Source organism: Anopheles merus, chromosome X, assembly GCF_017562075.2.
Source record: "Anopheles merus strain MAF chromosome X, AmerM5.1, whole genome shotgun sequence".
In the NCBI taxonomy this organism is placed as follows: domain Eukaryota; kingdom Metazoa; phylum Arthropoda; class Insecta; order Diptera; family Culicidae; genus Anopheles; species Anopheles merus.
Genome location: NC_054081.1, coordinates 1,989,897 through 2,008,724, shown reverse-complemented (window position 1 = coordinate 2,008,724; position 18,828 = coordinate 1,989,897). Strand labels below are relative to the sequence as shown.

At 46.4% G+C, this 18,828-nt stretch overlaps 2 protein-coding genes and 1 long non-coding RNA gene across 6 annotated transcripts; 1 reads left to right on the top strand and 2 right to left on the bottom strand.

Moving 5' to 3' along the window:
* The first annotated feature begins 349 nt into the window (after positions 1 to 349).
* LOC121592114 (synaptic vesicle glycoprotein 2B-like) lies at positions 350 to 4,861 on the top strand. 4 transcript variants are annotated; one of them, XM_041913670.1, is made up of 9 exons: positions 350 to 1,051; positions 1,841 to 2,222; positions 2,293 to 2,455; positions 2,534 to 2,761; positions 2,840 to 2,978; positions 3,063 to 3,531; positions 3,624 to 3,783; positions 3,890 to 4,017; positions 4,084 to 4,861. In XM_041913670.1, exons 2-9 carry the CDS (start codon positions 2,003 to 2,005, stop codon positions 4,137 to 4,139), a joined length of 1,563 nt encoding a protein of 520 aa, XP_041769604.1. In that variant the 5' UTR covers positions 350 to 1,051; positions 1,841 to 2,002; the 3' UTR covers positions 4,140 to 4,861. The 4 variants fall into 4 exon arrangements, with proteins under 4 accessions (XP_041769604.1, XP_041769557.1, XP_041769387.1 ...); XM_041913623.1 differs by having other exon boundaries at positions 350 to 1,124; XM_041913453.1 differs by having other exon boundaries at positions 350 to 1,488.
* A 1,170-nt stretch (positions 4,862 to 6,031) lies between these two features.
* Positions 6,032 to 6,632, bottom strand: LOC121595425. Its single transcript, XR_006005160.1, has 2 exons — positions 6,540 to 6,632; positions 6,032 to 6,470 (listed from the first exon to the last, which is right to left on the bottom strand). It is a non-coding gene; the product is annotated as an uncharacterized LOC121595425 (long non-coding RNA).
* Positions 6,633 to 10,508: 3,876 nt separating this feature from the next.
* Positions 10,509 to 17,125, bottom strand: LOC121597983 (homeobox protein GHOX-7-like). Its single transcript, XM_041924383.1, has 2 exons — positions 15,903 to 17,125; positions 10,509 to 11,583 (listed from the first exon to the last, which is right to left on the bottom strand). The coding sequence occupies exons 1-2, from the start codon at positions 16,684 to 16,686 to the stop codon at positions 10,949 to 10,951; spliced, it is 1,419 nt and encodes a 472-aa protein (XP_041780317.1). The 5' UTR covers positions 16,687 to 17,125; the 3' UTR covers positions 10,509 to 10,948.
* Between the last annotated feature and the right edge of the window lie 1,703 nt (positions 17,126 to 18,828).

Below are 18,828 nucleotides of genomic sequence, written 5' to 3'. Positions count from 1 at the left end.
TCGGTCCAACCCGATCCCCGGTCACACCGTATCCGTATCGGTCGGAGAGCACCAACGACAATGCCACGTTGTTCTAATAATACCCACAACACAATGCCGGTGGCGGACGGAGAAGGGAACGAAAGCATCATTCGCTTGCGTGTATGTGTGTTATGCCGCGCAAGTGGAAAAACACTTGCACTTGCACTTGCTGTGCCCGCCCCGGCAACACCGACGGGGCGCTATCGGTAAAGTTCACGCTGGCGGGCGGACACATGATCGTCGCCGACCCGTGCTCGAGGGCGATCGAAGAAAGTAAAAGGTGGCGTTGGCAGCCTGTAAAGGGATGATCGTGATCTTGATCGGTCGGTTGCTGCGACGGCTCTGAGGGTTTTAGCAGCGCCGCTGCTGGGCAGAGGAATATCATCCCACTGGTGTGTTTGTTTTGCTGCTGCAACGACGGCTTCCTGCGAGGGCCGTTCGCCTCTGCCACGCTTTGGCACTGTACTGTCGCACCGCTTTGGTGAAAGCAAATCACTACCAACACCTCCAACACGGAGCTTGCCACTTTCTTTGATCCCTTTCCCTCTGACCTCATGGCACCAACTCTCCACCCCCCCCCTCCTCCTCCCTCTCCCCACACCCACAAACACACACACTCTGTCGCATCAAGCATTTATTTTTACAGCTCATTATTTCAAAACCCTTATTTCCCGCAGTGGTCAAGTGCGCATTGGACGGCGAACGCCGCGAGCGTACCTATTCTTGGGAACAGTGGGAACGGTTTTTTGGGCGCTAGCCTGACCCGACCGTACTGGTGCTAGCCCTTTGGGGTTGGTCGCCTCCCGTGACAGTTGTGTGCGGCCAGTCGTCCACTGCATGCTGCCGTTCTGCCAACCATTCTGCCCTGTCCGGCAACACGCATGCAGGACGGTTGTAGCTGTGCGTCCCGAGTGAGTGCGTGCCTTGCGAAACCGATTGGTTCGAATCCTGCACAGCCCAAGGGGACGCAGCTGTTGGGTCGCTGTCACCTAAGGGAGCGGAGGAGAGTTTAAGCGTGGCACACGTGGTGGTAGGTGCAGGTGGCGGCCTCTGGTTACGTGTCCTTGAGCTCTGCTGCTCCCCCATTCGCAAGCAGAAGTGGCGTGAGTTGAATCTAGTAGAATCTGCTGAGTGTTAGATGCTACGGGAAGTGATCGTGTGAGCCTCTCCAATCGTCCATCAAAGAAACGATCTTCAATCAATAGTGCATTCCGTTGTGTGGAACATCACGAGGACTCTTTGAGTGATCAAGTACAGCGATCCGAGTCGGTTTACATAATATCTGGTCGGAGATAGTTGCGTGTCTGTTACTAGACCTTTGTGTGCCTACGACGTTGGTATCTTTTTTTTTAGACTTCTACCGTACTGTATATCTTCACCGGATATTGATGAATGTGACGAAACACTATCAAGACGCTGGTTGTGTAATCGTTCACCGTGCAAGTAATGGTATGGTGAGGAACCAAGGTGCGTGTGGTGATTGGGAGTAGTTTTTTGGTTTTAATAGTGAATGTTTGAGATGCCCTCAAATCGTGCAGAAAAACGCCTGAAAACTTTGCGGAAATAAACTGGTGTAACATAATTACTGGTCACTTCTTCGCCAATTTGAAGCGATTATGTATGCCAATTTGAGTTATACTCTAATTTAATCGCCACCCAGTAGTTTGAGCGGGACGAAGCAGATTAGCACTTGTAACCTGCAAAGATATCGCCGTTGCTTGGTCGTGACATTTTCCGAACTGCTTATTTTGAGTTGTCACTTATTGAACTGTGTCTTGATTTGCCTTTACTAATAACAACTCTTCCCTATTCGCATCAGCCCTCCTGCGCACTTTATAAAAGCTGTCTGCGGCAGCTCTTCAAACGCATTGTATAATCTCGCGCAACAGGACATCGGCAGGGTAGAATACAACATCGCGTAGTGTTTTGCTTCCTTCTTCGCTTCACCGCCGCTGATGATGTAGAGGACACCATCCGCACCATGTCTGACATCAACAGCATCTTTGAGATTGACTACGAACAGGCGTTAACGCTTACCGGGTTTGGCTGGTTTCACTATCGCTTGCTGGCACTATGCGGACTGATCTACGCCAACACGGCGATCGGCATCACCGTGATGTCGTTTGTGCTGCCGTCCGCTACCTGCGACTTTCGCATGACATCGGAGGACAAGGGCTGGCTGACGGCTGCCCCAATGCTAGGTAGGTGGCGGGAATACTTATCGCACACTACCATGACCGCTCATCTTTCGTCGTGCACTCCATTCCGCAGGTATGGTCGTAGGTTCATACTTCTGGGGCTGTCTGGCTGATACCAAAGGCCGGCGGATAGTGCTGATCGCCGCACTGCTGCTGGACGGTACCGTTGGTCTCTTGTCGACTACCGCACAAATCTTTCCGATATTTATATTTCTTCGGTTCATCAATGGTTTCGCGTGAGTAGGAAAGCCTTGTTTTGTTACGCCCTTTCACCAGACCACGGTGTTTAACCTTTTTTTTTTTTCATTGTCCAGCATTACTGGTGCCATGGGCATTTGCTTTCCGTACCTGGGCGAGTTCCAGCCGACAGCGTACCGTGAGAAGATCCTGTGCTGGATGGAGCTATTCTGGACGCTCGGGATCGTTGTCCTGCCGTGCATTGCATGGCTGATCATACCGCTGCCGCTGCAGTTCGGGACGGCCGACGGTGGCATCAAGTTCAGCAGCTGGAATCTATTCGTAGCACTCTGTTCCATTCCAAGGTAGGACAACAGTAGATTGCAGGTAGTATCGAAAGATAATTCACGCACTTATGCTATTCTTTCACGCTTACCTTACAGCCTCCTGTTAGGGCTGTGGCTCTTGTATTTTCCCGAAAGCCCCAAATTCCTGATTGAATGTGGCGAACCTGCCCTGGCGTTAGAAATTCTGAAGGACATTTACCACATTAACACCGGTCGGGATCGTCACGAATGTCCGGTAGGTACAGTGCGGGCGAAGTAGAGCCTTATAGAACTCCAACACCTTTATCAAATCTGTCTCTACTACAACTTCGAACTTCAGATCGGACGTCTTAAGGAATCGGACCGAAGCAACACGATCATGGAAACGCACAACCGCTCGATCCGCACGTTCAACATACACGACCCGAAGCACATGAAGATACTGCTGCCGGAGATCTGGGAGCAGACAAAGGCGCTCTGCAGTGCCGAATTTCGGCGCAACACGGCGCTCGCCTGCATGATCCAGTTCGGCATTACCACCAGCTACTACACGCTGATGATCTGGTTTCCCGAGCTGTTCGGGCGGTTCGAGGAGTACGAGAAGCGGTACCCAAACGCGACCGTGTCTGTCTGCGATGTGTCCTCGATCGTCCTGGAGAACGTCAACGACACGCTGGTGGACGACTTCTGCGGCACCGAGATCGACACGAAGGTGTACTGGCATACGTTGCTGCTCGGCATTGCCTGCATCCCGACCAGCCTGTGGCTACCGCTGTGTGTCCACCGGCTCGGGGCAAAGTTTTTCTTGAGTGAGTACCCTGAGTCCAGTGCCCCGACCCTGATTGAAAACACACACTCACCAGATGCACCATTTTTCACCCTCCGATTCCTTCCGTAACAGTATTCAGCTTGCTAGTGGCGGGTCTCGTTACTGTCGGACTTGCGTACGTAGGTAACTCGACGCAGAATCTCATCCTTTCGTGCATTTTCGAAGCACTCACCTCCATGGGGATCAGCACTGTGTACTGCGTAATGGTAGATCTGTTTCCAACCAACCTACGGTGAGTGTTGAGAGATACGCTACGTGCTACGTATCTTACTGTGTTTGTATATATTTGTTTTGTCTTTTTTTTTCTGCTGACAACAATTCGTTTCGAACGCGTTTAGAGTAATGGCGGCTGCATTTTCGCTCACATTTGGTCGTTGTGGAGCGTTGCTGGGAAATCTGATGTTCGGGTTCCTGGTTGATTTGAACTGTCTTGTTCCTATAGTGCTATTTTCGATCATGCTCTTCGGTAAGTAGCGTTTGCAAGCTTCCAACATTTTAATTTTCTACCCCAACCTATCTCTCCACCCAACAGGTAGCGCAATATTGTGCTTTTTTCTTCCCAACACCGGTACTACAGCGCTTCAGTAGTTGCAAGGAACGATTGGACCACAGCGGACCACGCGGTCCACGTTGTTATGTTTAGCGTAACATACAAAGTAACATTAGTTCTCCCACGACTCCCGATAGCACACAACTCCAATTGTATAAACATGCAGTATTTTCAAACTAGTGTAAGTCAAACGTTAAATTATCTGCTCGTCTGGTCGAGATGAGGCAGCGAGAAGAAGAGAACAGATACATCAACTATAACCCTACGCAGGGTCTACATTTGTAACCAAAGTCCAGTGCAAACAGAATGCTGTTTTGAATAAGGTACTTGAAATAAAATGGTTAAGAAGTAAGAAAGTGTTTGCAAAATCGAAACAGAAGCACATGTTTCATTACAGTTCACGAACCCGTCAATCCGCGGTACGTGCCCGACGTGCATTAAAAAACCAAAGCTTAAGCACCTTGGGAGGCTGCCACATTCTAGTGTCTTTTTGTAATTTGAAACTGCTAACCGCTACGATTTTCAAGAAGAAATTCAACTTCTTCTTTTTGAGGTTACAGTTTGGAGTGTTCCAAGTTTTGAAATCCATACAAGATGGGGATTATTTTTGACGACGTACCGCAAAACCGTTTTTACAGCGTTCCACAGAACTGTTGCGTTCGTTATGAAATGTTCGGGGCGATTTTGTTTTCCTTAAATCCTGATTGTATATATATTCTGTATAATTGTTTGATCTTCCAATAAATTGTGATAGCTTTACATAGTTAAGTATTTTGTCCCTTTGCACAGATTAGTAAGCTAGTAGTAAATCATCAAATTCTAACATTTTTATAATTTCTCTTGGCAAAAGGCTAGCGCAACTGCCACGACAAGTTCAGGGCTGCCCACAACATGGGATATTAATCTGCGTTGGAAAAACATGCAATTATTTTCAGCCAGTAAGTCCCTCGATTCAGATCCATTCATCCATCACATCCATCCAACATGCAATCAGTAATACTTTTTACCGCAAGCATGTAACAAACCTGTCAACATGTTACCAGTCATGGCTAATTTCTCAGAAATGACTCCACGCAAATCGGAAGCAGCTCCGGAATATTGGTGCAACACTACAAACTCGGATCGGTCGGAGCTGTTTGAAGCTGGCTTCGGCTGGCAGTTAGCGTTTCCGTATGGATATGAGTGGTTCCGTCGGGATGATTTAGTCGGTATCAGAGCTGGAGTAGCAATTGCTTGGAAGCGGTTCGGGGCCCCGTGGGTGTGGTTTCAAGAACTCAGCATACAGTTACAGCACATCTGCCAGGTGCCTGTGGGTGAAAACAATCTTCTACGCGTTCAATAAACATGCCAACCATCATCTACCTACGCTCTACGACAAGCAGCAATTTGACAGCAAAGCAGCCGAAATTGTCGAAATGTATCGCCAAACATATCGGACTTACTGATACCTTACAGAGTTTTCCAGGGAGTTTCATAATTGGGCGACACTTTTTTGATTCTTTCGTATGTGAAGTGAATTTTATAAGAGGGTAATTTGACTCTATGGTACCCTTTTTAACAGGATCATTGAAAATTCCTATTAGATTTGCTCAAAAAGCTATAGAATCCAAACCCACCATATAAAGTTCATTTCCCGAAAGAGTCAAGAAAGTGTTCCACAATTGTGAGAACTCTTGAAAACCCCTGTAATCAAGACCTAGTTCCAGAATCGGCGTAGCAGGTTCACCAACTACAAATGGCAGCGCCGCTCAAAGGTCACCCAAAACCGGTGGCCGCTACGGGTGAGGAGCGCATTGCGCAGTTCTAGTTGGAAATGGGAACGGACGGCTGAGCTTAGAAGCCGTTTCCAAAGTATGCAGCTAGCGATGGCGTATTATGTATCGACATTGGTTACAATCGAGACAAATAAATAAGACAATCACTACAATAATACATTAACCACTACTTGTTAATTTTTATTCATAATAACCAACTTGAGCCGCGACACACGCAGGGATAAACATGCAAATTGTTCCATGGCTCTTTAGCGACTGGATACATATTTGGGTGGAGGAAACGTCGCTGAAGGTATTGTGGTGATATCATTATGTACACCATGCCACCCTGGCTGCCTAGCGTTCTTCCGCGCACGCCTTTTTTACTCCCTTGAAGGATTTTACAAAACTGACCCGGGTGTATATCCTCAATTGGGGTCGGTAAGATTGTATATGTTTCTGCTTCAAAAATCAGCTCTTTGTCACATAGTTGGTAAAGTACGTGGCCGTTGGCTTTGATTTCTATTACGATGCCTTGGCTATGCATCGGTGTACGAATAAACTGGCCTAAGGCGATTTTAGGTTGTTCCATTTTAGAATACTTGAATTTTGATTCTGGTTTGAGATAGAAGTTGAATTAAGAATAAAAAAAATAGTAATTTTTGCAGTTAGCGATTTTCTTACCTTCAAATGCTTATTCTGCTACTCGGTGCAAGCGAAAGATGTATAATGGCGGTGCCTGTGCTCCATCGGATCAAGCTGTATGGATATGACAAGGTGAGGATATTGAGAGCAAATGGACAAGGTGCATTAATGAGGGTGGTGGAAGTGCGTCACCGGATGTGATTTTATCGATTGTACCATAAAAGTGCCAAGTGCTTCTGGCAAGTGCTATTTTGATTGATATTCCGATTATAGAGATAAGTTTAATAGTTGAACTATAATAACACATAAATTTGACATAATTCCTTCAACCCCTTTATAATTACATTGATACAGTCTGTTCCCCAGTTACGCGGTTCTCGACTTACGAGGACTCGGAGATACGCGATTTTCTAAATTTGGTAGATTAAACGTCAAATCAATGTAATTTACTTCAAGAACTGTCCAATGCAGTATAAATTGTATTTCGAGTAGTATATTTAATCCACTAAAAAGCCAAAATAATCAGAATATTTGGCACGAATCGTATCAAATAAGTGATACAGTGAATAAAAGTACCAAATTAAATAAAAATTACCGAGTTATCAATTTTATTTTGGCCGAAAACAGCGACATTCGACTTACTTCCCAAGTAGCACAATTCTGTTAAGAAACCGTTAAAAGTATGCCTAAAAGTATTACTTTTAGCTTTCCATACAGCAGTAATTTCAGGGCTTAAAACACTGCGTAACGCTTTCCTGGCTTCGTTAAAAATTCAAATTTCGCCGGTATTTTTAACGAAAAATATCAAACTCAACGAACAAATCGACAGAGATGGCTGTATTGCTCTGTCTCATTCTATATGCATTTGCTAGATCTTCGTTAAGTTACAACAGAAGGTGTTAATATTTCATGGAATAAATGCATAAATTCACCACAAATACTTTTATTCGACATTTCATCGTTTTGTCACTGCCCAAGTAGCACAATTCTGTTAAGAAACCGTTAAAAGTATGCCTAAAAGTATTACTTTTAGCTTTCCATACAGCAGTAATTTCAGGGCTTAAAACACTGCGTAACGCTTTCCTGGCTTCGTTAAAAATTCAAATTTCGCCGGTATTTTTAACGAAAAATATCAAACTCAACGAACAAATCGACAGAGATGGCTGTATTGCTCTGTCTCATTCTATATGCATTTGCTAGATCTTCGTTAAGTTACAACAGAAGGTGTTAATATTTCATGGAATAAATGCATAAATTCACCACAAATACTTTTATTCGACATTTCATCGTTTTGTCACTGCATATTGTCACTGTATCACATAAGTTTCTTTCATTCCATGGGTTTCTTCCATTATATCAGCATGGAGGTCAGCTGCAGCCGTGTACGAAAAGCATGATGTCCAAACGCTATCCAAATCAAATATGCTGCGGAATATAAAACTTATGTAGCTCATGTGAAGATAATGGTAATATCGATACACTGACCTGTTATAAAATCATGATGACACACAAATTAAACAATAGCTGATAAAAGTTGTCGCAGACGCTTGGTTTTGTTGCCATCTACACACACGCTACACACACGAAGCTTGACGAACTTTTTGACATAAGAAATGGAGGCGCCATGTACGTGACCATGTACAGTATGTCTCAAAAATTATCGTCATCAAGAGCATATTATTTTGCCCAAGAAAATATACATTTTTATGAAAAAATTTCTCATTTGCAAATATTTCATACCCTTTATCAAACTCTTCACATGTATTATTTGAAAATATGAAATATTAATTTTTTATTTTTAAATTCTTTTTTTATTATCACCGCAGCTTCAAATAGAGGAATAAAAGAAAACACATAGTTTTCAAACAGTTAATAAAAAATAGTTTGGTGTAAAAATAAATACGCATTATTACATAAATAAGAATGAAAAATGATTTTCCGAATATTGAATAAATTGGAAATGGTGTACATAAAATTTGAAAAACACTGTGTGTTATAGTAACCCGAATCGAACAAAAACGAGTGTAACGGAATACGTCGTTATGATGTAACGCTGGCAAATGTCATATTCTCTTAAGAAACTCTATTTGATTTTTAAAGGCTTTAAAAAACTGTTAATAATCAAATAGAGTTTCTTAAGGCTACTTGGGTTAGGCCCGTGTCTGTGCTCCATCGGATGCGATTTTATCGGAAGGCCTGTCAAAATTTTATATGAGATTTGACAGATAACGTCGGACGTGCGATTTCGTCGTACGACGGAATCAAAAAATTTTGATTTCGTCGGACACCGCATCCGGTTTTATCTGTCAAACCAAATGTGTGGTGTTTTGCAGGAACAATCTCAACTTATTTTTTCATAATTGTTATATTATTAAAATCATCCAAATAATCGCAATATTATACGAAAAAGCCTTTGACAGCACGTGCGAAAAAATCGCATGCGAGGGAGCACAGACACGGGCCTTATTCCTCAGGAACGCACAAACTGCGTAACTCGGGAGCAGACTATACATAAAATCGGATGCGACATTCCAACAGAATAAAAAAATCAATTCTGACGTACGTTCCACGGTATCTGTCAAATCCCATGTAAAAATTTGACAGTCCGTTCCGATAAAAACAAGGTGTGTTTATTTAGAAGGTGAATTATTAGCGCGTTTGCCGGGCGCCATCATTGAGTATTGTTATGTCACATTGCATACAATTTTCTCCCCTCCAGCCCTTCCTGATTTTAATACCGGAGCCCCAAGCAAGGTGTATTTATTTAGAAGGTGAATTATTAGCGCGTTTGCCGGGCGCCATCATTGAGTATTGTTATGTCAAATTGCATACAATTTTCTCCCCTCCAGCCCTTCCTGATTTTAATACCGGAGCCCCAAGCAAGGTGTGTTTATTTAGAAGGTGAATTATTAGCGCGTTTGCCGGGCGCCATCGTTGAGTATTGTTATGCCAAATTGCATACAATTTTCTCCCCTCCAGCCCTTCCTGATTTTAATACCGGAGCCCCAAGCAAGGTGTGTTTATTTAGAAGTTAATTATTAGCGCGTTTGCCGGGCGCCATCATTGAGTATTGTTATGTCAAATTGCATACAATTTTCTCCCCTCCAGCCCTTCCCGATTTTAATACCGGAGCACCCAGTATTGTTATGTCAAGTCGTGAAATGCCAATTTGCTCCGAAGCACTTCACCTCCACTTCACACCTTGGATAAAATCGCATCCGATGGGGCACAGACACGGGTTTAAACTATGATTTAACGCATTTCGTGTGATTTATTAATAATTTGGCAGAAAACAAACCGCAATAAATAGAGGAAGGAAAAGGATATATCAAAACTGCCCGATTGGGTAAATTAACGACTGCTTATGTACCATTAGCTTCCTCCAAGGCACACCGCTGCTGATGTTGCACTGTCAATGATGTCGGTGGTAGCAGATGGTACGGTGCCATTAGAGCCGAATGAAGAGTACCCTGTGCAAGGGCCAGCGCTGAACGGTACAGGGGTAGTTCGGCTAGCCGGGGCAGCGGAATACTGCCAAGCTGCGGTGGCTTAAACAGTCCACCTGAAACAGCACCACTATGAGAATTCTTGGAAAACTCTCTAATCAAGACCTGGTCACAGAACCGGTGCGATTGGAATTTGGAATCGATTGGGTTTCGATTGAGATTCCATTGGGATTGGTGTTTGATGGCTATTCCAATAGCGATCTAATCTCGGTAGGATTTATTGGAATCCAGTAGAGAAAAGCGCTAATTTTTTTAATTGCTAATGTAAACAAACATTTTGGTAACATTTTTGTTAGAGTAAAACGTGAAAATTTGAAGAAATGGAGCTTTATGAGAGAGTAAAATCATTTGATGAAAAAAAATGTGGAAAAACGCAAAATCCGTTAGAATATAAGTATTTTAACATGTATTTATCGCAACATTAGTGCTTACTGGTATCTACACCTGCCCCTTCCCTCGTCGTTTTGCATACCAAAAGGAAATTCTGATTAAGATTCGGAACAGAACAGGGAAGGTGAAAGCTATGAAAGCAAGGAAAGGTACAAGGCATGTGGCTATCCGGCATCAACTTTTGTTTTGCTGTTTTTAAAATGCGTCAGTCGCTTGCCAGCTGCTAAACGGAGTCTTTTAAGATACCTTTTAGGCCGAGAGTTTGAGTCGTTTAGACACTGTTGAGGAATCGTTAAGTTGATTTGTAGTGCTTGGGATTGTTTTAACGGAATACCCAACACTATTCGAGGCTTCCAATGTATGAATAAAGATAAACATAACGGCGCTAGAAACTACAATGAAATTGTCGTTTTATTCCCTTATAATCATTTTAATTAAACAAATCCGTTGGTTGATTACATTACACGCCTTACACGCCTGCACTTTTAAATCGCTTGAAAGCTCAGCGGTCTTCACTCTCACAAGCATGTTTTCCTACGACCACTGCGCTCCTCAACCCGATGCGTCCACCTGCTGCAGGTCCTTTGCTCCGCCAGTCTGTAGCGATGAGACAACGGAGGACGTCGCGTATGGTACAGCCGTGGGAAACGCTGGCACTGTATTCGGCGAGCGGACCGTGTACACCGGTTTGACAACACGCGGTCCTTCCTCCAAGGCACACCGCTGCTGATGTTGATGCTGTTGCACTGTCAATGATGTCGGCGGTAGCAGATGGTACGGTGCCATTAGGGCCGACTGGAGCGTACCCTGTGCCAGGGCCAGCGATGACCGGTGCACGGGCAGTGCGGCGAGCCGGGGCATCGGCTGCAACTGCCCGTCCAGTGGAATGCTACCAAGCTGCGGCGGCTGAAACAGCCACTGGGCGATCAGCTGCGCCTGCTGGCGCTGTTCGCGCTTGTTGCGCGAGTCCTGCTGCTTCTTAAACTTGGTGCGCCGGTTCTGGAACCAGGTCTTGATCTGCGTCTCAGTCAGCCCGAGACACTGCGCAAGCTCGAACCGCTTGTTCACGTTCAGGTAGATATTGCGCTGGAACTCGTCCTCGAGCCGCTCGAGCTGCATCGCACTGTACGCCTGGCGCGGTTTCCGCTCCCGATTCTGTTTCCGGTAGCGCTTCACCAGCGTGGATGCTGCAAGAGAGAATGGATGGGAAAACAGGGCTCAGTTGCGTTGGTTCAGCATTTTGTTTGCGCTGTTCGAGGAATGCACGTGTCGCCACGAAAAATCGTTGAAATTGAATCACTCAGATAATTTTTGTTAGAATATTGTTGTGGAAAGACGTACCGTGCTCTGGATTCGCCGCAGCAGTTGCACTGCTGCTGGTCGACATCTAGGAATGGACAGTGCGCTCACGCACACTATGACGCATACACTAGCGTGGCGTGCTAAGTGTGTGCAGAGCGCACCTAAGCAACGAGTGTGTAACAGGCTACCGAATGAGCCGTAGAGCACGTAAAGGATTTCATGCACAAATCTAGACTACTTGAAAACATGTCGTTAGAAACCTCGAAAGCCCTATTCGAACGGGGGTATTTTAGTTGCAAAGTAAACCTTTTTATCCCCCCTTGGCAATATTCATCTCGACAATGACTAGAGACATCTCGATTGAAGAAATCGTATACATCCGTATATCTTCTTTTCGGGCTAATTAGGCTCAAGTTGTCAGACCCATAGAAGATTTGATTTGACCATGAACCATGAAACTACGTTCATATTGTCAGGTTTTCCAGCATTCTGATACTAAGTCAAGTTCTCCGGTAACTTTTGACTAGGGACGGTCAATATGTTCATGAAACAATGCTGCCATAAGAGGCGAAAGAACTCCGTTGGAGCCAAAGACTTTATAAACTATTCAAACAACAACAAAAATGATGCCATGAACTCTAAAAGGAAGATATTACAATTCTTAGAAGTTATACCAAAAAATATAATTTTCTTACTTTTTCACAGCCACAGTTATGAGCACATTCTGTTGCGGTACAGAAAGGTTGAACTCTCATATAATTCAACCAACATGAGTGCTGTGTTATTATTAAAGCATCAAATTATCTTCAATGGTAGAATCTTGATCGATATTACCCATCCAATTTAGGTTCATCGGATTGTATTTTAGCAGTGTGCTGCTGTTGTACTAAAGTGATACTTAAATATATGAGTATATATTTAAATTGTTGCATACATAAACAAAAAAGATACGTTCACCCCCCGGGGACGCTTTCTGTCGGAGTACAAATGGATGGAGAAGATCCACGCAAACGCAGCACCGCAGATTAAACAGTTCCTGCCGAGACGGTTGTTGGTTTAACAATTATCTGTTTACGCTTCATAATCATACGCCCATTGATCGGTTCGGGGCTGGTACCAGCCAAACAGGCAGGCTCAGGTCAGGAGACACAGCTAGAACGGTCCTGCGCGCGCGCGCGCGCCCTGGACACAGACCTTTAATCGAGATCCACCGTCCAGCCGTAAAATGACGAGGTTATGAAGTTAACAACCCGGTACACAGAAGGGCACTGGTGTGATTTTTACCACTTACGACATTCCAATACGGGCCCATGTCCCGCTGGATGGCTTTGTCGTGACAATACACCACGGACTCCGGACAAGGCCACGATGGGAACGCGTCGAACAGGAACCTGGACCAGGAGGACACGGTGTGTGCTGCAGACTGTGAGAAGCATCGGTACGGTGAGTGTCGATGACCATGGTACTTATGGTGTGCATGTGTGTGTGTGTGCGTTTGTGTTTGTGTGTGGAGTTCAAACAGCAGTGCGTACCAACCGGTGTAGAAAAGCAACCGTAATTAACACCTTATAAAATTCCACACTGTTCAATGAGCCGGGAAACAAACAACCAAACGGCAGTGAAATGGCTACGGGGAGTCCTGCTGCACCGGGCGACGGGAACCGACACCGACAGTGTACACAGATACACTTTACCTGGGGCTGATGCTTTCACCCACCAAAATCCATGGTTAGACATGTGCGACTTTCTGATGATGCGTCCGATGGACCGATGCGGAGTCTCGTTTGCACGAAGGCTACCACTGCCAGGCCGGTTTTTGGTGGGCTGGGGAAGAGAAAAGGGGAAGGAAGGGCAACAGGCAGCACGGTTAACAATGCTACAACATCATTAAACAGTTTCCAAAAATCCGTTGTTTGACATTAAGTTATCGTCGTCCCGTGCCCCTACAGTAACGCGCGGGAGACGCCCGCACGAACCTCCAGTCGATCGATGCTCTCTGCCAGGCCCCTGGGGCAACGAAGACACCACACTGTTTGTCCGCAAAAGAGGCTGTCGGCATTTTTGGGGCCTGCTCGTTGCGGCGACGTCTTATTCTGCTCATGCAACGTCGATTAGAACGTTTCGGCATAGGCCCTCGGAGAGGAGAGGGACGCTAACGAGCTGGACAAATAGTGCGCACATTGTGGCACATTGATGATTATTCGGTTTTTATCACATTGCGAGTGAGAGGGTAGGTTGCGGTTGTTTTTTTTTTGTGTGTACGTGTCATATTGGACACAGCGGCATTGTGCTACGGTCCCCTAATTGGTCTACGCAGTGTCCGTAGGCGATAGATTCGAGACATTTGGGAAAACGGTTAGCGGCGAGCTGCTATTGGCATAGGACGCGCGGGTCGTGTGTGTGTGAGGTGGAGCAAGGAGTGGAACGAATAGCTCATAATCGATTTTTGGTGGTGAGCAACAATCACCATTACTTGAGTCAATAGACACGGCAGCCAAGGGGCAGAAGGAGGGAGGAAGGAGGTGTTAGTAGATAATGAATGTGATAATAGAGGTGGCCAGATTACACGATCGCTTACTAAAAGAAGCTGTCACGCCTGGGTAAACAGTCGCTGGTGGGAGGAGTTTGGTTTTCAGCACCACAAACGGTCCGAACGAAACGAACGAAACCCATAGTAATCTTTTCGAACAGCAGCAGCCAACGGCAAGCCAAAGCCAGCTCAAAATGGCGACCTGACACGTGTTACTAAAATTTCGGTATAGTCGGCGGAAGAAACCATTATATGGTTTATGGCTGGTGGTTTAACCCGTGGGCAAACGAGTCGTGAGCAAGAAGTTTGGCTTGTTATCGCCATTGTTACAAGCTCGATCCCAAAACGTGCTCCAATCATTATCGTACAATTTGAGCAGAATTCGGTACGCCTCGTTAACAACATGGCCGGTCCTGTTGGGGAAGCTCTTGCGCTTGCGTATGTGCTTTTAATGCTGCTGCTTCTGCGACAAATTGGAACCAAGGTCCCTACCGTAGTCAATCGTCTGAGTGAGAACGCATGTTGCTGCTTGTTTGCCACGTTTGATTTGATTATCTGCATTGGTTGGCACTCTGATTGGCATTGGACTATTCTGGCCCCCCTATTAATCAATATTCCATACCAGGGGTCTCCAAACTTTTCAGCTCGCGGGCTGCATTGCTTCAAAATCACTATGTTAAGGGTCATTTGATTTAACTGATGAGGGAACGTTTAAATCTCGTTTTTATAACAAAATACTAAAGAGACTTGTACAGCTTCGTATTTCTGAAGCTTGAATGTTGTCTAATAAAAAATCAAAATAAAATAATATTTATTTTAAACTTTTACAAGATCATGGAGTTTAGCATGTTTTAAAAAATCCCAGCATTTTCTTAATACTAATTGTTAGTTTTGTGAATTTAGAGAAAATCGTTTTTTCTACACAAAACCATATTTTTCAATCGAAACGTTAGCCAACTATTACTTAGACAAAAAATACTTCAGTTCACCAATAATCAAGCCACCAATTTTCCCTAAATCCATACCTCTTTGGAACTCAACGTATCTTTCCACGTGCAGGACTCAGTTTGCCTAACAAATTTTGCACTGTTGCTGCACAACGGGCTTTTGAGAAAGTCGCATGCAAAACTTTATATAAAATAATGGGACACTAGATACAGTGTCACTGTTCTACTTGCCGCTTACGTCGCTTATTAGGATCCTGGCAGTAAACTCTGTCACAATGTGTTCCAGAGTTGGGGCCCTAGCAGCAATATCTCGTCACAAAAATGGAAATTCAACCACAATCCCTGTTTCCTGTTACTGTCTTGCTTCAGAAAGTTTTTGTGCAAATACCTTAGAAACGAATTATAGGTGTTCTTCAGACCCAGGTCATCTCAGCGGTTATCAAGGGATGTAGAGCTGGTGAATGTCTGTTCCACGGTAGGATGTTTCTAGATGTTTCTCGCTACCGTTCTCCGGTACTAAATCCAGTACTTCGATCACTTTTTACCGCGGACGGTCAATGTGTTTATAACAAAAATTGGTTGCATGAACTGCAATAAGATTCCAATTGACAATTCTTCCACATCCCCGACCACATCCCATTGGCATTCCACTGAGCTTAAAGCTACTCTGTATTCCAACTGTGTACCTATACAATTCATTTTGATTGAGAAAAACAAGACGCCTTACCCTGCAAATGAAGGTACGGATCGCTGCTGAAGTCCAGCTTGCTGGCGAGGCTTGGTTTGTGTGCGGGACGCTCCGGCAGAAACTGAGGTACGCCGGTCCCCAGTTCCGGGGGCCATTGGCCGTACCCGGCCAGGTCGGCACCGCCCTCACCGCCACCGCCGCCACCTGACAGCATCATCTTGCGCTGGAAGCGCTCCAGATTCACCTCCACCGTTCGGCCCTCCGGCCAGGCAATGTACACCGCGTTGACCAGCTTCCGGCCGGGCTGCATTGATTGGTGCCGCGGTGCTGCCGCTTGATTGTAGACGATTGAGCTGAGCGAGGGGTTGAGCGGTTTCGGTTCCTGCGACTCCTCTGCGTCGTCCTCCTCCTCCTCCTCCGGCAGCGGTGACCCGATCGGGGACAGGGTGGCCGCTAGCGACGCGGACGCACCGCACCAGTCCCGCTCGCTGGCGATCGAGACCGCACCGCCGGACGGAGGCGTCGAGCAGTGGCTGGCCGGTGTGCCCGTGGAAAGCGTGCGCTTGTCGCGCGAATGTCGCGGATGTTCCGCCGGCCCGAAGCCGAGCAACCGTTCGATGTAGAAGCTGGGCAGGGATTTCGGGTGGCCGGCCGGGGACATGTCGATGCAGTAGCCGTCGGGATATTGGCTGGCTGGTGGGCTGGCATCGGACACTGCCGCCGGCATCCAGGCACCCTGGCGACGGCATTTCTGTGGATGCCCTTCTTCATGGTCGGAGTCGGAGTTGGGTGAGTTGGTGAGGACGGCGTTGTTGCTACTCATTTCAATTATTGCACACACGCACAAACACAGCAGTTCTCGGACCTTGGGATCTTTGGACGATCACCTCACAGTTTCATCAGTTGAGAACTATTGCTTGCATAAAGGCATAACTTCACGTGCCGGTCTATTGCTAACATTTCACAACTGGACCCTGTACACATATGCAAACAAAAAATACCATCAACACACCCACAGAAAGCACACAAACAACCACTTTGCAACACTAGATCCTCCCGGCGATTACTAACAATCGGCAAACAATCACTTAAACGGCCCAAACACGCGCTTTGCATAAGTGAGCTCCAAAACAGCGCGCTAATGATGCGTCCAGCGCCCGCGGGCGGACATTATCGGATAATTACTGCTCTGCTCGGCCACCGTTCGTCACTGGACTGCCGGACCGTGAACGGCATGAGCACGGCTCGAGCTCATCTGCTCACCCCACGCGCCAGCGGTTTGTTTGCCGCGGTGGTGGTGGCGTGGAGCCGAAGACCCTTGAAATCTCCCCGCACACGGCAGGTGAGAAAATCGCATCCGCCCAAGAAGACGGTGTAAACGCGGTAACACGGGTGCGAACGGGACGGCGCAAACGATGCGACCCAAAGCGTGAAAGAGAGACGGCCACAATACGGAAGAAAGGAGCACACACACACACACACACACACACACACACACACACACACACACACACACACACACACACACACACACACACACACACACACACACACACACACACAACTCCACATCCCTCTGAAGAAGCGAACCCGCCGTAGCCAGTGATCTCTTTCGCCAGTTGACGGCTGTGCAGCCTCTCGCGGGCGCCAGAGAACACCAATCGCAGCACGATTCATTCATCATCCATACACCCTCCCCCAACTGCTTACAGTGTGTGTTTTTTGTTGGTATTTTTCACCCTTCCATCCTTTTCACACCCCCTCGCTCAAACCCCGAAAAAGATGGTCTGGTGCTATTGCGCGATGAAAAGGATAAAAACCCGCCGCGAACCTTTTTCGCCGTAGCGAGCAGGGCACGCGATATCGTTGGCTTTCCTTTTGCTGCTTGCTGTCTGTGCTATGGCGCATTTGATGAATCCTTGAGAGGGCGGGTGAGTTAGAGCACATGCTGCCGGTGCTTTTAACGCGTTTGGTGAGGTGAGGAGTTGCGGCCACACGCAAGTGCGCCTCCATTTGTTCCTTTGTTGTACGGTCGGGAAGAGCCGCAGGAAGACGAAGGCCCACTCTTGCCTAGGGATGGTTGTCCACGTCCAGATCTGCCCCAGTTTATCGATGGTTTCACCGGTTCGGAAATTCTCTGGACGCCGGTAAAGCATCGCCGATGAAGTCTCCTCGACCAAAACTATTACGCAAACAGCTTCACCCCAGGCATAAAGATCCTTTGGCTGCCATTACGCGCCATGAGTATTTAACAGTTGCGATAACAAAGTGCTTTTCCCGCCCACCAGCCAACCAAGTCCCCTCGCGTGAGTCCGTGGGAAAAGCGGCACCGTGAAAATCGGTCGACTCACGATTCATAAATTTTCCTTCCCTACTAAGGCCAAAGCTGCATAACTGGGTGGCAGGAGCCGGGGGGACGGAAAGCGGGCGGGCGGTCGTTTTTACTTTGCTTTTCGATACGCCCGCCGAGGTGAAAATGTATTTGATTTATCCAATTTAGGCAAGCACGCAAGCTACGAATCTCACGAACCACCAGGAAGAAAGGAGAAAAACACCGCGGTGAAAGAAAAATGGATTCTGTCACAAGGTGCAGATTGATTACGGTTACTTACCGGACAGAGAGAGAGAGAGAGGGGGAGAGATAGAGAGAGAGAGAATCCCCGGAAAAGGATAGGGCAAGGGAGACAGGGAGAACCATTTGTGGGAACGAACAAGCGATGCAGCCCTAATTGATGTTTACTAAGTGATCGTTTTCCATCCGCCACCCGCTTTGTTCCGAGTTGCTTCTTCCTCTCGTGTAGCTGTGCTGTAGTACATCGTAAATCAGGGTTCATCTTCAGGCTAATATTCTACCCACCCATGCCTCACGAACCGTACCGCCTGTGTCTATCCTGGATGTTGGCGGTGCTGGTTTTTATTGTGAAATAATCGCTTAATAGTCGGGGAGTGTGTGTGTCAGAGGTTC